A 15,663-nucleotide genomic window follows, 5' to 3' on the forward strand; every position below is an offset into this window, starting at 1 on the left:
AAAAATTAAACCCCCACAGCTTTTCCAGAAATATTTTTCCGTGTTTCTGGGCAATCTGGCAGCTGCAAAACTGCAGTAAAGGAGGGTCATTCACTCCCCTCATGGGGAACCTTCTTCCTGTTGGCTGCAGATGTGCTCCCTCCTGCCTGCTTTGATAAATGGGGAGAAAACATGGAATTTTGGGGTACAGGCTTGTAGAAGGGTTCCTTGGGCTCTGAGGAAGTCATTCATTAGCAAAAGAAGGCTGTTTATCACAGGGACCAGTCTCGCTTCAAGCAAGACTTTCCCCATCAAGAGGAAGAGTTCAGGCAAGGGAAATCTTAGCCTTTGGGATGGGGAGGCATGTTTAGCTCCTCCTGCCCCAAGCAAGGACTGCCTCTGGCTGTCCTGGAGCAGTTCCAGTTCCTCTTGTGGTGTCTTATGATGCCCTTAGTGCAGCATTTTTCTTATTAAAAAAAATCATTGTGGAGGAGTTGGGCAGAACCCTTAATGGCTCTTCTTGGGTTCACAGAGAACTAGGGTGTGTGACAGGAGGGGGCCAGTTATCCAGTCCCAGACTGGTCCAACCCTGCTATTCTTCTGCTGCCAGCAGGAGGTTGCAGACCTTGGAGTTGGCTCGGTGTAAGGCAAACTCTTTCCCAGGCATGGTGCCCTGCCTGCCTTTTTGAGTGGTGCTGCTCTGGTTCCCAGCAGACTTGGAAGCTGTGAAGATTTCTCTGCGGGACAAGGTGACAGCAAGATGGTCAGGAGGTTGTGGCGGACCTCATCCTCCTCCTAGATGTGCATATTCATCATTTCCTAGGCAAATGGTCTAGGCATGGTGCTTCTACTGATGTCAGCATGAACTTACGGTGTCTTTCCCCCATCCCGACTGGTTTTGACCCACCCTGCTCAGTAAGTGTACAACCATTAATTCCCTCCTCTCCCCAAGAAGTCCTTCCCTATCTCAAGCACATCACAATGTTTCTACAGTATCTGGCCATATCCAGAGACTACCTGTATGGGACTTGCTCCTCTTTCAGCTGCAGGCACATGAGCACTGGGCTGCTGGAAAACCTCAGCATGGTGTCAAACTGGACTGAGGTTTCTGCCTCTGTCTGGCTTCTCAGGGTAGCTTGGAGAAAAGGGGTATCTAGTTCTGCCTGGAAATCAATGGCAAGGCTTCCCCTGTGAGAGAGAAGCACATGGGTTTGGTCACTGAGCAATTGCTCCAAATGACCCCATAAGCATCTTAGGTCTGGCCATGGAAAAAGAGTGTGTAACCAGCACCCACCAGACCCCTACCTAACATGTCCACCAGCAAAGCCTGGACCAAGCAAAAGAGCAAGAGGCTGTGGAAAGCCAGCTTAAGGTGGAGCATTCCTTGTGCTGGGCCCACTGGGTACCCTGCATCCCCAGAGCCAAGCAGTTTCCTGCCTGCTGACCTCGCATTGATGCTGGTTTTCAGTTCCTGCTCCCAAATGCTCACATCCATGTCAGCTGAAATGTCAAGCCCCAGCCCGCCCTGGAGTCTGATGGCCACTTGGAAGCCAGGCTGCAGAGGAATGACCTGGAAGATGGAGAAGACAGACCTTGCTGTGACCAGGCACTGCTCTTGGCTGAGCAGTTGATAATGACAACAGCTTGTGACTGCTGGGACTTCTAATCCCAACCCCACAGCTGGGCTTGCAAGAAAGGAACTGAAGCCATGTATGTTCCATGGCAGAAGCAGTCATCCTGCTGTTTTACCAGTCCCAAGAGACATCTGGTAGTGCCACCTCACTCTTAGACCTGTGTCTGCAGTAACATAAAACTGAAATCCACTGGCTTGTGCTGTGGAATTCACTAAGATTTGGTGTGAAGGCAGGTCACACACCCCTCCTCCTTCCCCCATCTGGTACCTGATGATGGTCCATCAGCAGGAGGTTCCCTTTGACCACGCTTGTGGGTTCTCCGCTGCTTAACAGGACCTTGGCCATTAAGTCTGTATATCCCTGGAAGAAGATGATTGGACGCAACTGAACATCAAAAAAGATGGCAGACATCCTGGCCATGAGCTCTGGCTCCTCTTCCCCATCCAAGACGTTTTCTCCCAGCATTGAGTCCATCCCTTGTGCTTCAATAGTGACCTAAAACACAGAAGCAGAGATGTGAAAGCTGTATGGAGCAAGGCTGGAGAGTCTAATTTTAGCTCTGCAATTCTATTTGAGTTTCTGTATTTGTCCAGCCATAGTGTTGGCACCTCTTGAAGCAGGAGGACAGCAATGGGGTGGGTTGGATGGGGCACCCAAACTATCCCTGAGCACTGTGCAGCAGTGGTGTCATACCCACTGTGTTTTGGGGGAGTATAGGTTTTCCTTCTCCAGAGCAGGTCTGTCTGGATTCACATCAATGATGGGGGTACAAATGTATGCATTTCTGATATGGAGCACACTGAGTGCAGAGGTGAGGTCAAGCACCATAAGGAGGTTATGAGGGGACACAAGTGCAGCAGTGGCATCACTGGATTGGTGCTGTTACCCGCCTCCACATATGTGGCCCCCAGCCACTCTCTGCGCAGTGCACCTGAGCTGCATGAAGCTGTTGTCCATGGCTGAGCAGTGAGAAGTCAGAGACACTCTTCCTCAGGAATCCACCCTCCAAAAACAGCAGGTCCAGGCCAAAGGTGGAAAGCAGGTCCTGGGTGACTGAAAGGCAGAGAGATATCCATAAGCACCGATGTGTTTATGTGCAGTGCCTGGCACATCTCTCTCTGTGAATGAGTTGCTGGATGGTGGTGAACCATAAATGCTCTGACAGCAGCAGCAGGGATGAAGGATGACAAGAAAATACAGAGCCTGTTGATGGGATGTGGAAGGCTGTGATCCTGGCAAGTGCAGCTGTTGTGCCCACTGCCGCTGAGTCAGTGCTCAGCAGGACGGGACGGTGTCTTAAAAGAGCTTGCCAAGATTGATTGTAGGAACTGGGAGGTCACTGGATACATCTAAAAGCAGGATCCCAAGAGCTCCTTGGTAATTTGTAAGCCTCCTCAATAGATTGTATGGGTTGGTCAGGGTGGCTGACCTGCACAGAACTCTCATGTTAGCCATTAAATGGCTGATAAAGCTAAATGATTCAGAGGGGAAAGCTTCTCAGCCATCTCCTTCCATTCTTGCAACAATCAAAGGCTTTAGCATTGCAGTATTTTCTTCCAGTTCATGGCTATTTTGCCCCCACCTACCCCTTACAAGGCTAGGCTGAGATAATTTGAAGAGGGGCAGAAATAAAAGCTGAGGGGTGAAGATTTAATCAGATATTTAGCAAGCATTGATTGTTGCAGTCTCTCTGAAGTTTGAAGATTTTTAAGTCAGTACAAGGATTCTCCTTTTTGAAGAGTTTATTAAAAATACTTATGGAGCTGAGGAATGGAGCTGAGTATCTTGACTTATCAGGAAAAGCACAGAAACTCCCACCCACAATCTGCCATTTGTTTCACCTCCAGCTGAAGTACCTCCCTCAAATTAGCAGGATTTGGGAGAAGTATGTGGCACAGCCTAGCCATCCTGCTGTAGGGGTGTCAGTGGAAGGTGTATATATTGTCTCGGGTGATGGCAGCCAGCCAGCCTCAGCTACTGCTGGAGAACATGCTCAGAAGCCTCCACTGAGAATTTGGGGCATTTCTATAAAGCTGAGGCCTTTTCTGAAAGCTGCCTTCCCTATCAACCCCTACTTCAGCCATTTGAGGGGACAATGGGGTCATTGTCCTCTGTGGTGTCACCTGTCAGAGGTCCTGAGAAAGACGAGGAGATGCCGGCTTTTGAGAAGAAGTTGTAATTATTTATCCGTGGGTCTCCCATGATGTCTTTCATTATCTTCCTGGAAGCAAGAGGGAAAAGGTATGTCAGCACTGGGAGGGAAGGAAGGGAAAATGTCAGTGCTTGTTACAGAAAGCCATACAAAGAAGGAAGTACAAATCTCTGAATATTTCTGTTGGTTGCTGACTTCCCAGGGAAGCGTGAGCAAAAAATAGAAATGAGCAGACATGGGCTCCCCTGAAACTTCCCTCTCCTTCAGCTTAGGATAAACCAGTCAGATATTTTTGTACAGCTTCTGCTTAGCTCTGGAGAACGTTGGTGCTCGGTTTGTTTTGTGCAGATAGGAAGGTGAATGCAGTTACACATTGTGCACTCCTCTGAGAGACAGTTTTGGCCTCCAAGGACTCTGCTGAAACCACGAGCCTGGGTCCCGCTGCCATGGGGCAGGACAAGGAGGGACAATGTGTTTTGGCTGGCTGTGTGGAGTCTGCAATAGCAGTCCTCCTCTTTTCTTCCTATAGCAGCTGGGAATTTCCAGACAGCATCAATGCCAGCTCTAAGAAGTGATGCTTGCATGCTTTAAAGGCTAGCTGGCTCAAAAAGCCACAGCTGGAGTGTGGAGGAAGAGAAAAAAACAGTGAGGTAGAGGTAGAGCTAGAGGGAAAAATGCAGCCTTCCCCCTCCTGACCCACCTTGCTGGGTAGTGGTGGTGAGCATAGAGGCTGCTCTGGACCTTCAGCAGCAGAAATGTTGCCATCTCTGTCTCCATCTCATTGGCGGCTAGCAGGATGTTGATAACATCCATGGGCAAGGGCTCCTTATCCAGGAGGATTTCTGCAGCACCCAGGCGACATGTTTTTTCATAGCTCTTTCTCTTCTCGTGGAAAATCCTCCTCATTGCTTGTTTCACCTGATGAGAGAGGGCAATTAAAATGGTGGTGGTAGGGTGGTAATGTGCAAATGGTAGCTCCATTTTGCACTCCTGATGGCTTGGAACACCAAGCTTTGGCAGCTTTGTTTTGTACCTTGCTGGAGATATGCTGAGCGGGGAATCGCCGCAGGGCAGAGATGGCTGCAATGGCAACCATGGTGGGACCCTCCTCAGCATGGTCCAGGAGGATAGGAATAGTTTCAGGGAGCGCTGCATTCCCCAAGGCCAGCAGGTAAATGACCATCTTGGACTCCTCCTCAGCACCTCTTAGCCCCCTGAGGATGGTTTTCACCCCACTCTCCACCTCCTGCTCGGGGTTTCCAGGAGGGCAGAAAAGAAGGAGGGTGAAGTGGGGGACAGGAGGTATTCTGGGCACCCACAGAGGAGGGGGGGAACATCTGAGAAAGCCAAGCATGGGATGACTCACCTGCAGCCCACACAGTTTCTGGAGGCACAGCTTGCCGACCAGAGAGCCCACGGCAAGTATCCCTGTCTCCTGGACCTCAGGGGCCAGCTGCTTCCCATCCAGCTTGTCCTGGGTATCCAGAAAAGGGTAATACGAAGCAGGAAAAAAAAGAAAGAATGCGTAAAAAGAGAGAGAAGGAGTATGTTTTATCTCTTACCAAAAAGCATTTGCCAAAAAAAGAAAAAATAGTTCTTACCTGCCTTGAAGGAGGCAATGCACGGTTTAATTGGATAAAATACTGATTATTTCATAGTGGGCTTTAATTAAGCTTTTTTTTTTAATCTGTAATTAATGCACTGATAATTAAGCACTTTCTGCTGAATGCTTTTCCTCCAAGGAGCATCTACTCCCATTGCCAGTGTCCCATTAAAAGCACATAAAATAATCCCATAAGTAGGAAGATGCATTTCCAAATAAAATATTTTCCTTTTTCCTGCAAACATGCTTGCTGTTCCCTCCTGCCTGAAATGAGGTGAGGATCCACCTGGGACTCAGGACCCTCAGGCAGGGAGAGAAATGTCCATACTTACTGACACCAGGCGGAGAAGCTGTCCTGAAGGCCGGGGAGAGAAAGCTGCTGCATAGAGAAACTTTTCTAGCAGGGAACTGGGATTCTTGCTGAAATCCAGGAAGTCGGAGAGAGCTGCCAAGGATGCCACTGATTGTGCGGCTACTGCTGCCTCCACGGCGAAGGGGCTGGAGCAAGAAAAGGGAAGTCATCAGTGGCACAACCCACCAAAAGAGCTGGAGAAGAAACAAGGTACCCTGTGCAGCTCCTCATCCCCCTTTCTCTTCTCCATGCTTTCCTCTTGCTTTAACTCTCAGGAGCTTCAATTCGTAAGTTAAAAAAGCCTAGAAGGCTGGCTCTGGCTCTGAAGTTGCACATGTTGAGGTATCTCACTGCAGAGAGGAACCTGGCCTCAGTGCCCACACTGGCAAGGAATGGGTGCTATGGCCATGGGTGGACAGTGTGTAAACAACAGACCTCCAATGATATTTGCAGAAAGCCTTGCTGGAGTATTCACTCTGCTCCAAAGCCAGACAAAAACAAAGCCATGCAGTGTTTGTATAGAATGGGCATTAAAAAAAACCAGTACATTCACAGTACACGGGATGGCTGCCTGGACCAGGTGTGGTGTAGGGACCAGCACCAAATGACCCTAGTTGCCAGAGCCAGGAACGACCCTACATGCCTGAGCTCTGCATGCACAGAAATCAGTTTTGGCAAGTAGCTCCTGGGATTCTCACAGCATCTCCTCGGGCGCTGTCCTCAGCAGCTGCAGAACATCTCTCTTCTTGGCACTGCGCAGCATCTGGATGAACCTCTGGAACTGCCAGGCTGTCGCTGCCTTCGAGGTGTCCATTTTGACTCTCTGGCTGTCAAAAGCTTTCAGGTAGGCTCTCAGCTGCAAAGATGAGGTTTGCTAGGTGGGATTTTTACCCTCATTATCATGGGATAAAGTTTATACTTGGGAAATATTTAGGAGTGGAGAGGGTCCACTGGGGACATGCAGTTACCTGCAGGCCTCTACTGCAGCCTCCCACCCCCACTGCTGAGGACTTGTGCTGAAGCCCAAATTCCCCAATCTGTGGTACGTGTCAGGAAAAGATCAGGATAAACTGGGAGCAGCCCTGGTGCCTTAAAGTTGCAATTCCAGATTTCCCAGGTGAAAAGCATGGAGGACTTGAGGACACAAAAAAACCCAAACCCTTGTTTGTGCTTGTCAGCCTAACCTGCAGTGGAAATATTTCCTGACCTCAGACCTGTGATGAGTTTAACCCGGCTGTATGTGACAGCTGTGCACCAGGTTTCTTCCTCCATCACAGAAATGCAGCTATGTCAGGGAATCCTTCCACCGTAGGTAGCAACATTACACACTAGGACAGGTAATAGGTCAGGCCGCTTCTCTACAGCACTTCTGGGGCCACATCCTGCCTTGACAGCAGTAACCAGCCTCTCCAAATGCACCACTGTGGCATAACTTCAAATCCTACAGCCTTCTCCTGCCTGCCCATGTACTCAGCTTGGGGGGGAGCATGTGGTGAGTTTTGGGGTTGGGTAGAATCACTGACCGATGGGCAGTGGGTGCAGACTCTCCTGAAGGGCAGGCTGGCCATGCTCAGGGGCTGGTGCTGTCCCTCCATGCCAGCCAGCGCATCCTTAAGGCTTCGCGCAGCCACCTCTGCTGGGCCAGGTATTGGAGGAGATGCTAGCTGGAGCTGCTGCCTGTAGAGGGAGGAGAAGCCATTGGGAAGTGCTTCATCATTTACAGCCTCCATGGCTCAAAGGCTGGTTGGGTTCATGCAGACTTGGAGAAAGAGGAGATGTGGGTGCAAGCTGTCGAAATGTGCCTGGTGCTCACCCTGTACCATGCCCAGCTGCTGCACTCTATCCTCATTGTTACCTGCACCAGGCTGTGCCACCCAGGCTGGCAGGAGAGCACTGGACACATCCAACAGATGCACCTTCATCCCATGCCGGGCTGCCCAATTACGGTAGTGGCACAGGGACATCACTCACCTTGAACTGATTTTGATGCCAGTGGTGGACTTCAGGGCTAGAGACATCGTGTGGCTTTCCTCTGCCAGCACAGACTGGAGGAGGCTGTCTTTTACCATGTATTGGCTTCTGCTTGTGGGCTGCCACTTCACTCCAAAAACCTTGAAAAAAGAAAGGCAAAGAGAAAAAAAATGCAACCTTTTCTCTCTTCCCCATGAGACTTCTTTCCTCTCTGTTAGCTGCAAAATTTTTCCAGTCCACAAAGTCACCTGCTTTGCTTGCAAAATGTAGGAAAGGAAGATCCAGAAGAGCCTAGCCTCTTCCTATATGTGGGAGAAGGCAGCACCAGGTAAGGACCACAGCGAAGGGGATACTTCTGCCCGTGGCTGGTGGGGGAAGGAGACTGGTGACACCATATGGACTTTCTGTTTCATTACAAGGTGGTGTCACCATGGCTCAGCCACAGAAAAGGGCTGCAGAGGGAGCAGGGTATGCTCCTGCCTGGCTTGAGCGATGCATGGAAACTGAGAACTGGAAATAAATGCCTCCAAAACCATTGCCCATACTTCAGGTCTATTTGCTAGTGCTCCATAGCTGCCCCAACACATCTGCACGGCATGGGAAGAGGTATGGCCCTCAGTGCCAAAACCTGCCTCATCCTGACAACCATCAGCAAGGACATTCTCCAAGTGAAAGTGGAAGCTAAGCAACACCAATTTCCATGGAGCTCATGCCAAAAACCTCTCAGTTCCCTCACCATGCTGTATGGTGGCCTTTCTGAAGATCTCTGGGTGTTTTCTTTCCAAAACAAATTATGCACTCGCTGGACTTCACCTCTGCTTCATCAACCAGCTATGATGAGGGGAGTGTGGGACATGCTGGGAGATATTATCAGAGCAGCTGGGCTTGCACATTGCAGGCCTTGGGGAAGAGAAGAGCTGAACCATGTGCAAGAGTGGGTTTTGACAGCAAATGGCATTAGCAGTAACGACATCTGTATTCTAATAGAGCTTTTTTATCCGTAGGCTTTACCTTTTACAGAAGTGGACAGTACCATTGTTTTGCTGTCACGGCTACAGGCAAGGTCCAGAGAGTTGCCTCAATCCAGACGGCAGGCTTGTGGGAAAAACTTGTTGCCAAAAATGTGCTATGCAGGGTTGGCTATTTTTTTTGGCAAATTTGCCATGATGCATACCCCAGAAAGCTTTTATTATATGAACACTTGGAGTTTGACTGCCAGGTGTTGAGACCTCTGTCAAAACCCGTGGGCTATCTGTGCGGTGATGTCCATTTTTATATTGAATTCAGTAGAATTTATGTATTTTAAAAGACCCATTGATTTTAATTACAGAAGGTGTCATGGCATCAAGATCCACAGAGTTTCATCTATTTAAGTCAGGGCTAAACACAGGCTTCTGCTTTAAATGAAACAAGCAGTGGTCTTTGGCCCTGTCCCCTGTCAACCTAATCCCCAATCCAGTAAGTCTGAGGTGCAGAAAGCATTTCTGTATCTTCACCTTCACAAGCAGGATTAGTTGACAGGTGAGAAGTGATAACAAGGGTGGGATGATGTAAAACTTATGCTTCTCCTGAGGTGTGTTGGCACATCCAACTCTGGGTATGGGTCTAGGAGCTAGAGTCCTACCTCAGACTGGTGCAAAAGGCTGAAGCCAGCTGTGACTGGGACTCAAAGCCCACCTGCAGGAAGATTTTGGGGCCAGCCCTGTTGTACTTGATATAAGTTCAGCCCACCACCATGAGAGAAATGGACTTGCTTTGTTCATGGAGGTGAATCCAGAGTTCGGCTTTACACAGCTGAGGAGATCTTTTGTCTTTGTGATGGAATGGTTGGACACAGTGTATGTGACTCGGCAGCTCCCAGAGACATCCTCCTGAAACACAAAAGTAAGTGACCATGGGTAAGTGTGTTTGGCTTTGATTGACCCTGAATAAAATGATCTATGTAGAGAACAGACACAGAGGACAAATTAATTAATCGAAAAATCATCTAAAAGCTAGAAAATGGGCCTTAACTGAGGGTGGTGGATAGTCCAAGTCCATCTGGGTGGGAAATCTGCTTTTGAAAATTCAGGCTAACATCTTTGTGCCTCTATTTTGGGTTTTGAAGTTATTTCATGTTGGTCACAGGTCACTCCAGCTGAGCTCTGGAGGAAGGGATTTCCTTGCTGTTTATTGGCTTGGCTAGGCAAAACAAATCTTGCTTGGTAGAAATTCTAATGGAGTTTTTTCTCCACTATTCCTGCGGTCCAGGGAAAAATGATGATTTTGTAAGTGTGCCCATTCCTGAAAATCATCTACTTATTTTGCTGGAGCAGAAAGCCCATGGTGTTTATCCTGAATTTTGCCTCCTTTGCTGAAGCACCTGGGCTGGCTGTGCTGTGGGGCTGGCTCTCCTGATGTGGCATGGTCCCTGGCTTTTGGGTAGGATTTGGCCCCAGCTCTGCACCTACCTCCACTGCAGTGCCAGCATGAGGCTGGAGCTGGAGCAGACTGATGATACCTCGCTTCAGGTTGGAGATCAGGATGCTTTCTGCTTCATTCCCATAGGCAGCTTTGACCTGGAAGGGCACAGAGGTGCTGGCTGCAGGGACAGCTCTGGAGGCTCTGCAGGCTCTCTGCTGCCTTCCCTGCTGAAAGGCATCTCCTCTGCAGCCTAAGCAACACCCTGTAGATACCTGAAGATTTTTCTCAAGGAGGACTGTATCCCTCAATAGCACAATCTTTGTGGGTGCATGCTCATGAAATCCCACTTCCCTGTTTTTTCCAAAGCCTTAGAGGAGAAGGTCAGAAAGGAATATGTATCCCATGGTTAGGACTGAAGCCCTTTTAACATGTGAAGCTGCATCTCCAGCTGAGCCTGCAGCCCCTTTGGAGGATGAGGCTCCAACTATGGTCATACTGGACCCTGTGGAAGGCTGTATATTTCTACATTTGCCACTCTGGTTCCTTGTGTCCTGATAGGAAATTGGAGGTAAGGCAGATGTTTGTATGGGCTTCATAGCTGGGAGAATCTGGAATGTGGATAGGAGTGCACTGCAAGCATATGAGCAAGCCCAGGAGGTATCCAGCTGACCTTCCCACTGCTCCAGGAGATGAACACTGGCTGCTGGAGCTCTGCCTGTGATTCCTGGCTCAGTGCAATCTCTGCAGGGGGACCTCTAGTGCCATCCTGGCTCTCCTCTTCTGGCTCATGTTGGGCTTTCAGGTCGCGGACCTATGATGGCAGAAGATGGCAGAAAGCAGTGACCAAGCATGTCTGCCCTGAAGTTGCGATGTGCTTTACCTGCAGGTGATGGCCTCTTGTCAGAGACGTCATTTTTCAGGTGGCTCAGGCTAGAGAGGGAAGGAGCTAAAGAGAGCGTCACTAGTCCCAGGAGTACCCATCCACAATGGCTTTGCCAACTCACACACCTGCACCTGGAGCAGCTCTTCCCTGTCTTGGTCCCTCCAGAGCCTGCGCAGCTGGACCAATGCCTCAGCCCGCAGCCAGGCTCCCCGTAGGGATGGTGTGGATGTGTGGTCCAGCCGGACATCCACGGTATAGTTGTACTGATACAGGGTCTTGGGCTGGAAAGAAAGCAGCTGCAAATCCCCTGAGGAAAGATGCAAATGCTGAAAGTATAAGGTTGCAGATGTCAGTCCTTCCACATGCTGCAGTCAGCATCCTCCCTTGTAGAAAGAACCTGGACTTGCACTGATGCTTGCAACCTGTATCACTTTGCCCCTCAAAGTGTCATTTTTACACCAAGCAGTAGGTATAACTGACGTGTTTGAGGGAAAACATAGGGAGGTTTTAATGGGAAATTATTTGTGCCTGCAATTTGGATATTTGTGTGCTCTTGGGATGGCAACTGATTCCTGCTTGTGTTTCCAGCCCTTCCTTAAAAATGCTGTCCAGAGTGTTGGCTCTGCTTGGGGGTTTCAGGACTTCTTGAAAGTGCCAGGGAAATGCACTTTGATCCTGAAGTAAAGTATCCTGAGCAGGAAAATTATCCAGACAGGAGGGATATCTCAAAGAGTCTTTTCAGCATTGTACATTAACTGGGGCAATGTTGACATTTTTATTAAGAGCAGAAGAGAGGCCATATTCTTCATATTGTGTGTTTCCCAACAGAACTGCTAATTCTTAATTAAACCACTGACTGTGTGATGGGGCAAAATGAATTTGGTGTGGCAGCTTTAGATCAGAACTCCTTGCCTTAATCTCGTCTGTCTAGAATTATTTGGAGCCCCTTCTCTTGTTCCTATACAAATATGACTGTAGGGAGGAGGGTCGCCTTTGCCATGATATAACCAGTCTAATCTATTTTCTTAAGTCACTTCAAATTCTCCTGAAAATCTTGCTGGGCTTCTGAAATGTTTTATAGTTTTGCTACTTTTGCTGTAATAACAAATGAAAGGAACTGATGGAAGTCCAGCTCTCTCCCTGGGGCTTTGCCCTGTGACTCAGGCTGAAGAGTTTCTATATTTCTGCACTGTGCACAGTTTAAAAAGCTCCAGCTCTACAATTTTGTTCACGCCCCAGGGAGGACTTCCACAGTCCCAGAAAATCTTCCTGCCTTGGGAGATGCTCAGTCCATTTGCAGTTTTGGCAATAACTCCTCCCTCCCTGTCTGGAGACTAGGGAGGTGTTGCATTATGGCAAGCTCCAGGAGGTTTTTTTGTGTACTGGGGTAAGCATCCTGCCTCTTGGGGCACCCATACCCTGTTGTTTCCCTGGACCCGAAACAGCCCAAAGTCTCTTACCTTTTGCTGTGCTCACGAAGTTAAAACAAAGCAGGCAAATGCATCCCAAACCTGCTTTCAGATTCATGGTGGGCTCTGAGAGCTGGGCAGGAGACAGGGAAGGAAGGAGGGGGTGGGAGAGGGACTATACAACAAAAGTGGGAATGATCTGCAGCGTCAGGCGATGGGGCCCAACCTTCTCCCTGTCCCCGCCTTATGCACCCAAAGAAAAGCAAATAATTAAACCTTTTCACCAACCCCCAGCAGCCACGGAGGGTTTGGAAATCAGCTAAGGGCTGCCAAAGACTGGAGGGTGGGGAGGAAAGCTGCAAAAAAGAGCTGCCAGAAGCATTGCAAGGTGGAGAAATTGCCAGTTTGCCCTGATATGGGAGGGGGATGCTCAGAAAGCTGCTCCGTTCCTCGGTGAACCATCTCTTCCTGCCAAAAGGGGAAGGGGAAGGAATGGTTGCTTTTGAAAGAAAAGACCTGGAAGGGGAAGGGGGAAAACTGCTTTTCAATCCTTTTAGTTAGAGACTGGGATTTGCAGCCTGGAGGCTCAAATTACTTAAAGGGCCAGGCTGGAGGGGGCTGGGGAGATCCTGCTGATGGGTTGGACTATGAACGCCGTTATCCACCCCTGTGATCCCCCCAGAACAGCTTGGGAAAGGGTTTAGGAGGTGGGTGCTTTGCTGGTTGTGCTCCACATAGCCTGCTAACCCCTTTGCCCACTAACTGTGTTTTTTTTTTTTTCTGTGCAGGAACTTTTCGAGTGCTGAGTTTAATTGTTTCCTAAAGACACTGCAGGCTGCAAAGGGCCAAAGTCCATACGAGGTGGCTTAGGGTTCTGTGAAGTCTGTTTACCAAAAATAACGGGCACGTGGGAGAGAGTGGGGCACATCGCACCCTCCTTGTACATGGATTTGAGAGGCAGTACTGTCATTATGGAAGCAATCTGCATTGTGCAGTAGGACCAAAACCCAATGGGTTTGGTGTTACATCGTTTTCAAGGGCAATCTTCCAGCTCTGCATCACTACTGGATTTTTGGGCCACTAATGTGATCTGAAAAGCAGGACAGATCCAGATGTGAGCTACCTGGGGCAGTCCACCTATAGGTTTCCCAAACATGGTGTCTCCACTTTGTCTTCTGATGGTCTTTATGGATAAATATCCCATATTTAGATTGAAGCATTTGCTTCTCTTTATTATTGTCTTTCTTGCTGGTCTCTCAGCTTTTCATTCAAGTTTCCTTTTGAGGGATGACCATTAGGGCTATCCTTGAGCCGGCTGTTCAAGATGTATCCACAGGCTGTGACACCGTTATTTGCAAGGGTCTGCCTGCATCAGCTTCTCTTCCTGGGATGCGCTGAGAGAGCAAAGTGGACTGGGGATGATGGGAGTCCTGCTGACCACAGAAAGCTTAGCCCTTTAGCCAGGGTGGGGAAAAATGAAATATTTCAAAGAAAAAAGTGCCTGTTGAGGGTGTAAATCCTGAAAATAAGGTTGCAGAGTGGTTGTAGCCTAAACACACTACCTGAAGATGAAAGGAAACAGAGACAGCTTGTGAAAAAGACCCTGCTGAAAAGAGGGCCTCAAACAGGAACTGGACTTCAGCAGGTTTGTTAATTTAGACGTGGGGGTGATGAGTCCTTCCAGTACCAGGCTATGGGAAGGGGACAAGCTGCAACCTGCTTTCCCATAGGCAGCTCCAGACTGCCGACTGCTACCTCCCGGGAAGTTGGAGAGGCAAAACCATGTGATAGTCACTCAGCAGAGCTTTTCTGGCAGTTCCAAGGAAGAGAGTTTATCCACTGCCTGTACTACCGGTGAGGAGGTGCTCAGCTCCCCCTTGAAATCTGCATGGGAGGTGTCTTGCTGTCATTTTGTCATCTCCTGCTATAATCTCATCCTCATGACAAGACAGCAATGGGGAGAGAAAGTAGTCATGCAGCTGAACAGTCATGAGGGATGGGTTTTATCTCTAGGTTTCTAAATCAGGTCCCTAGACTAAACCAGCCGTCCCAGATGCCTTCCATAGGCAGAGGAAAGAGAGAAGTGTCTTCAGGGGATGCCATGTGCTGCTTATCTTGGACACTGCCTTACTGTGACATTAATCTCCCTCTGATAGTATTTATTTAACTCCATCAATTATGTAGGAAATTTAATACCTAGCTCAGACTTTGATGTGTAACTTTGAAATGAATCCTGCCTTCTGATGTGCAGCTTTGCCAGTCACTGTGACAATTTCTCTGCCTGGAGAGAAAACTCCCCCAGGTTTGTCAGTGCGGGAGGGGAGGCTGGGATGAACAGTGAGTTTCAGTGCCAGTTTTCACCTGATTTCTCTTCCTCCAGACCCAGTTCTTGCTTCTGCCTCTGGGAGGATATGTGAAATTGCAAAGCAGAAGAAATCAGATGTTTTAAATTCCTGGTGCTTGTCATGAAAATGAAGGGCAGATAGCTTTCCCTATTGCTCAGTGTTGCTGTGTTTGTCCACTCCATAATGACTGCAGGACATCATGGCTGTGTGTCTAGGCAAAGGTACTGTTGCCCAGCATTACTGCATGGCTACCCATACCCTGTGCTTTCATTCATGTACTGCTCAAGTGATGGGATAAATGTCAGTGAGCTTTGAATCCGTACTTGTGCAAGACTAATCAGCATTCGTTGATGCATCTCCTCTCACATGCTGGTCCTTCCTCCCCACATGGGGACCATGGAGTGGTCTCCAAAGGCCCCTGCTTGGCTCCCTGAACCTGTTCTGCAGGTGCCTGCTGGGCTGGTCAATGCTCATGTGCCAGTCTCTGGAGGTCAGATCCCCTCTGCTCCCCAGTCTCTGCCCTACTGCCTCTGGCTCAGGCTGGAGGTTGGCAGCTACAATCTCCAGCAACCCCAGAATGATGCTATTTTCACTAAGAGGAGGGCAGAGGAAGCAGAAGTGAATGTGCTTTCACTGTTGCATTAAAAGCTTTGATAGTGTCACAGCTGATCCTCTTTTCTGAACCTTCACTTTTACTTTCCACTCACTCCAAGTTTAACCAATTCTTGTAAGGCCCCCAGCTTGCTAAGAGTTCTTCACATCTGGGTCTGTCATGTTCTTGCAAAGATGCCTTATGAAACTTTGCAAACCTATGGTGAGGTGTATGGTTTTAAAAACAGTATTTGCTGATATCTTGAGTGCTTCTCCAGCCCCTTGCATATCACCCAAGGGAAACATGATCTCCTGTTTCAATTCAGGTGCAACCTGCCAGT

General features: G+C 48.8%; 1 protein-coding gene across 1 annotated transcript; it reads right to left on the reverse strand.

Annotated features, from left to right (window-relative positions):
• Positions 1 to 233: 233 nt before the first annotated feature.
• Positions 234 to 12,864, reverse strand: LOC134160027 (microsomal triglyceride transfer protein large subunit-like). Its single transcript, XM_062611620.1, has 18 exons — positions 12,438 to 12,864; positions 11,103 to 11,284; positions 10,765 to 10,905; positions 10,142 to 10,249; positions 9,446 to 9,562; positions 7,692 to 7,831; positions 7,244 to 7,397; positions 6,419 to 6,576; positions 5,701 to 5,866; positions 5,132 to 5,239; positions 4,799 to 5,011; positions 4,466 to 4,683; positions 3,737 to 3,834; positions 2,545 to 2,666; positions 1,881 to 2,108; positions 1,425 to 1,549; positions 997 to 1,167; positions 234 to 716 (listed from the first exon to the last, which is right to left on the reverse strand). The coding sequence occupies exons 1-18, from the start codon at positions 12,502 to 12,504 to the stop codon at positions 572 to 574; spliced, it is 2,661 nt and encodes an 886-aa protein (XP_062467604.1). The 5' UTR covers positions 12,505 to 12,864; the 3' UTR covers positions 234 to 571.
• Between the last annotated feature and the right edge of the window lie 2,799 nt (positions 12,865 to 15,663).

This window comes from Pezoporus occidentalis, unplaced genomic scaffold (genome assembly GCF_034315485.1).
Source record: "Pezoporus occidentalis ecotype Australia unplaced genomic scaffold, CSIRO_AGI_Poc_V1 ctg155, whole genome shotgun sequence".
Classification (NCBI taxonomy): Eukaryota; Metazoa; Chordata; class Aves; order Psittaciformes; family Psittacidae; genus Pezoporus; species Pezoporus occidentalis.

What these genes read in the sequence shown, in the direction of transcription:
- LOC134160027 (XM_062611620.1), bottom strand. Translation starts at nt 12,504, where the DNA reads ATGAATCTGAAAGCAGGTTTGGGATGCATTTGCCTGCTTTGTTTTAAC. An exon ending in GGCATCAAAATCAGTTCAAG is followed by an intron (nt 7,398 to 7,691) that starts GTGAGTGATGTC and finishes CTCCCTCTACAG; the next exon opens with GCAGCAGCTCCAGCTAGCAT. An exon ending in AAAACCAGCATCAATGCGAG is followed by an intron (nt 1,168 to 1,424) that starts GTCAGCAGGCAG and finishes TCTCTCTCACAG; the next exon opens with GGGAAGCCTTGCCATTGATT.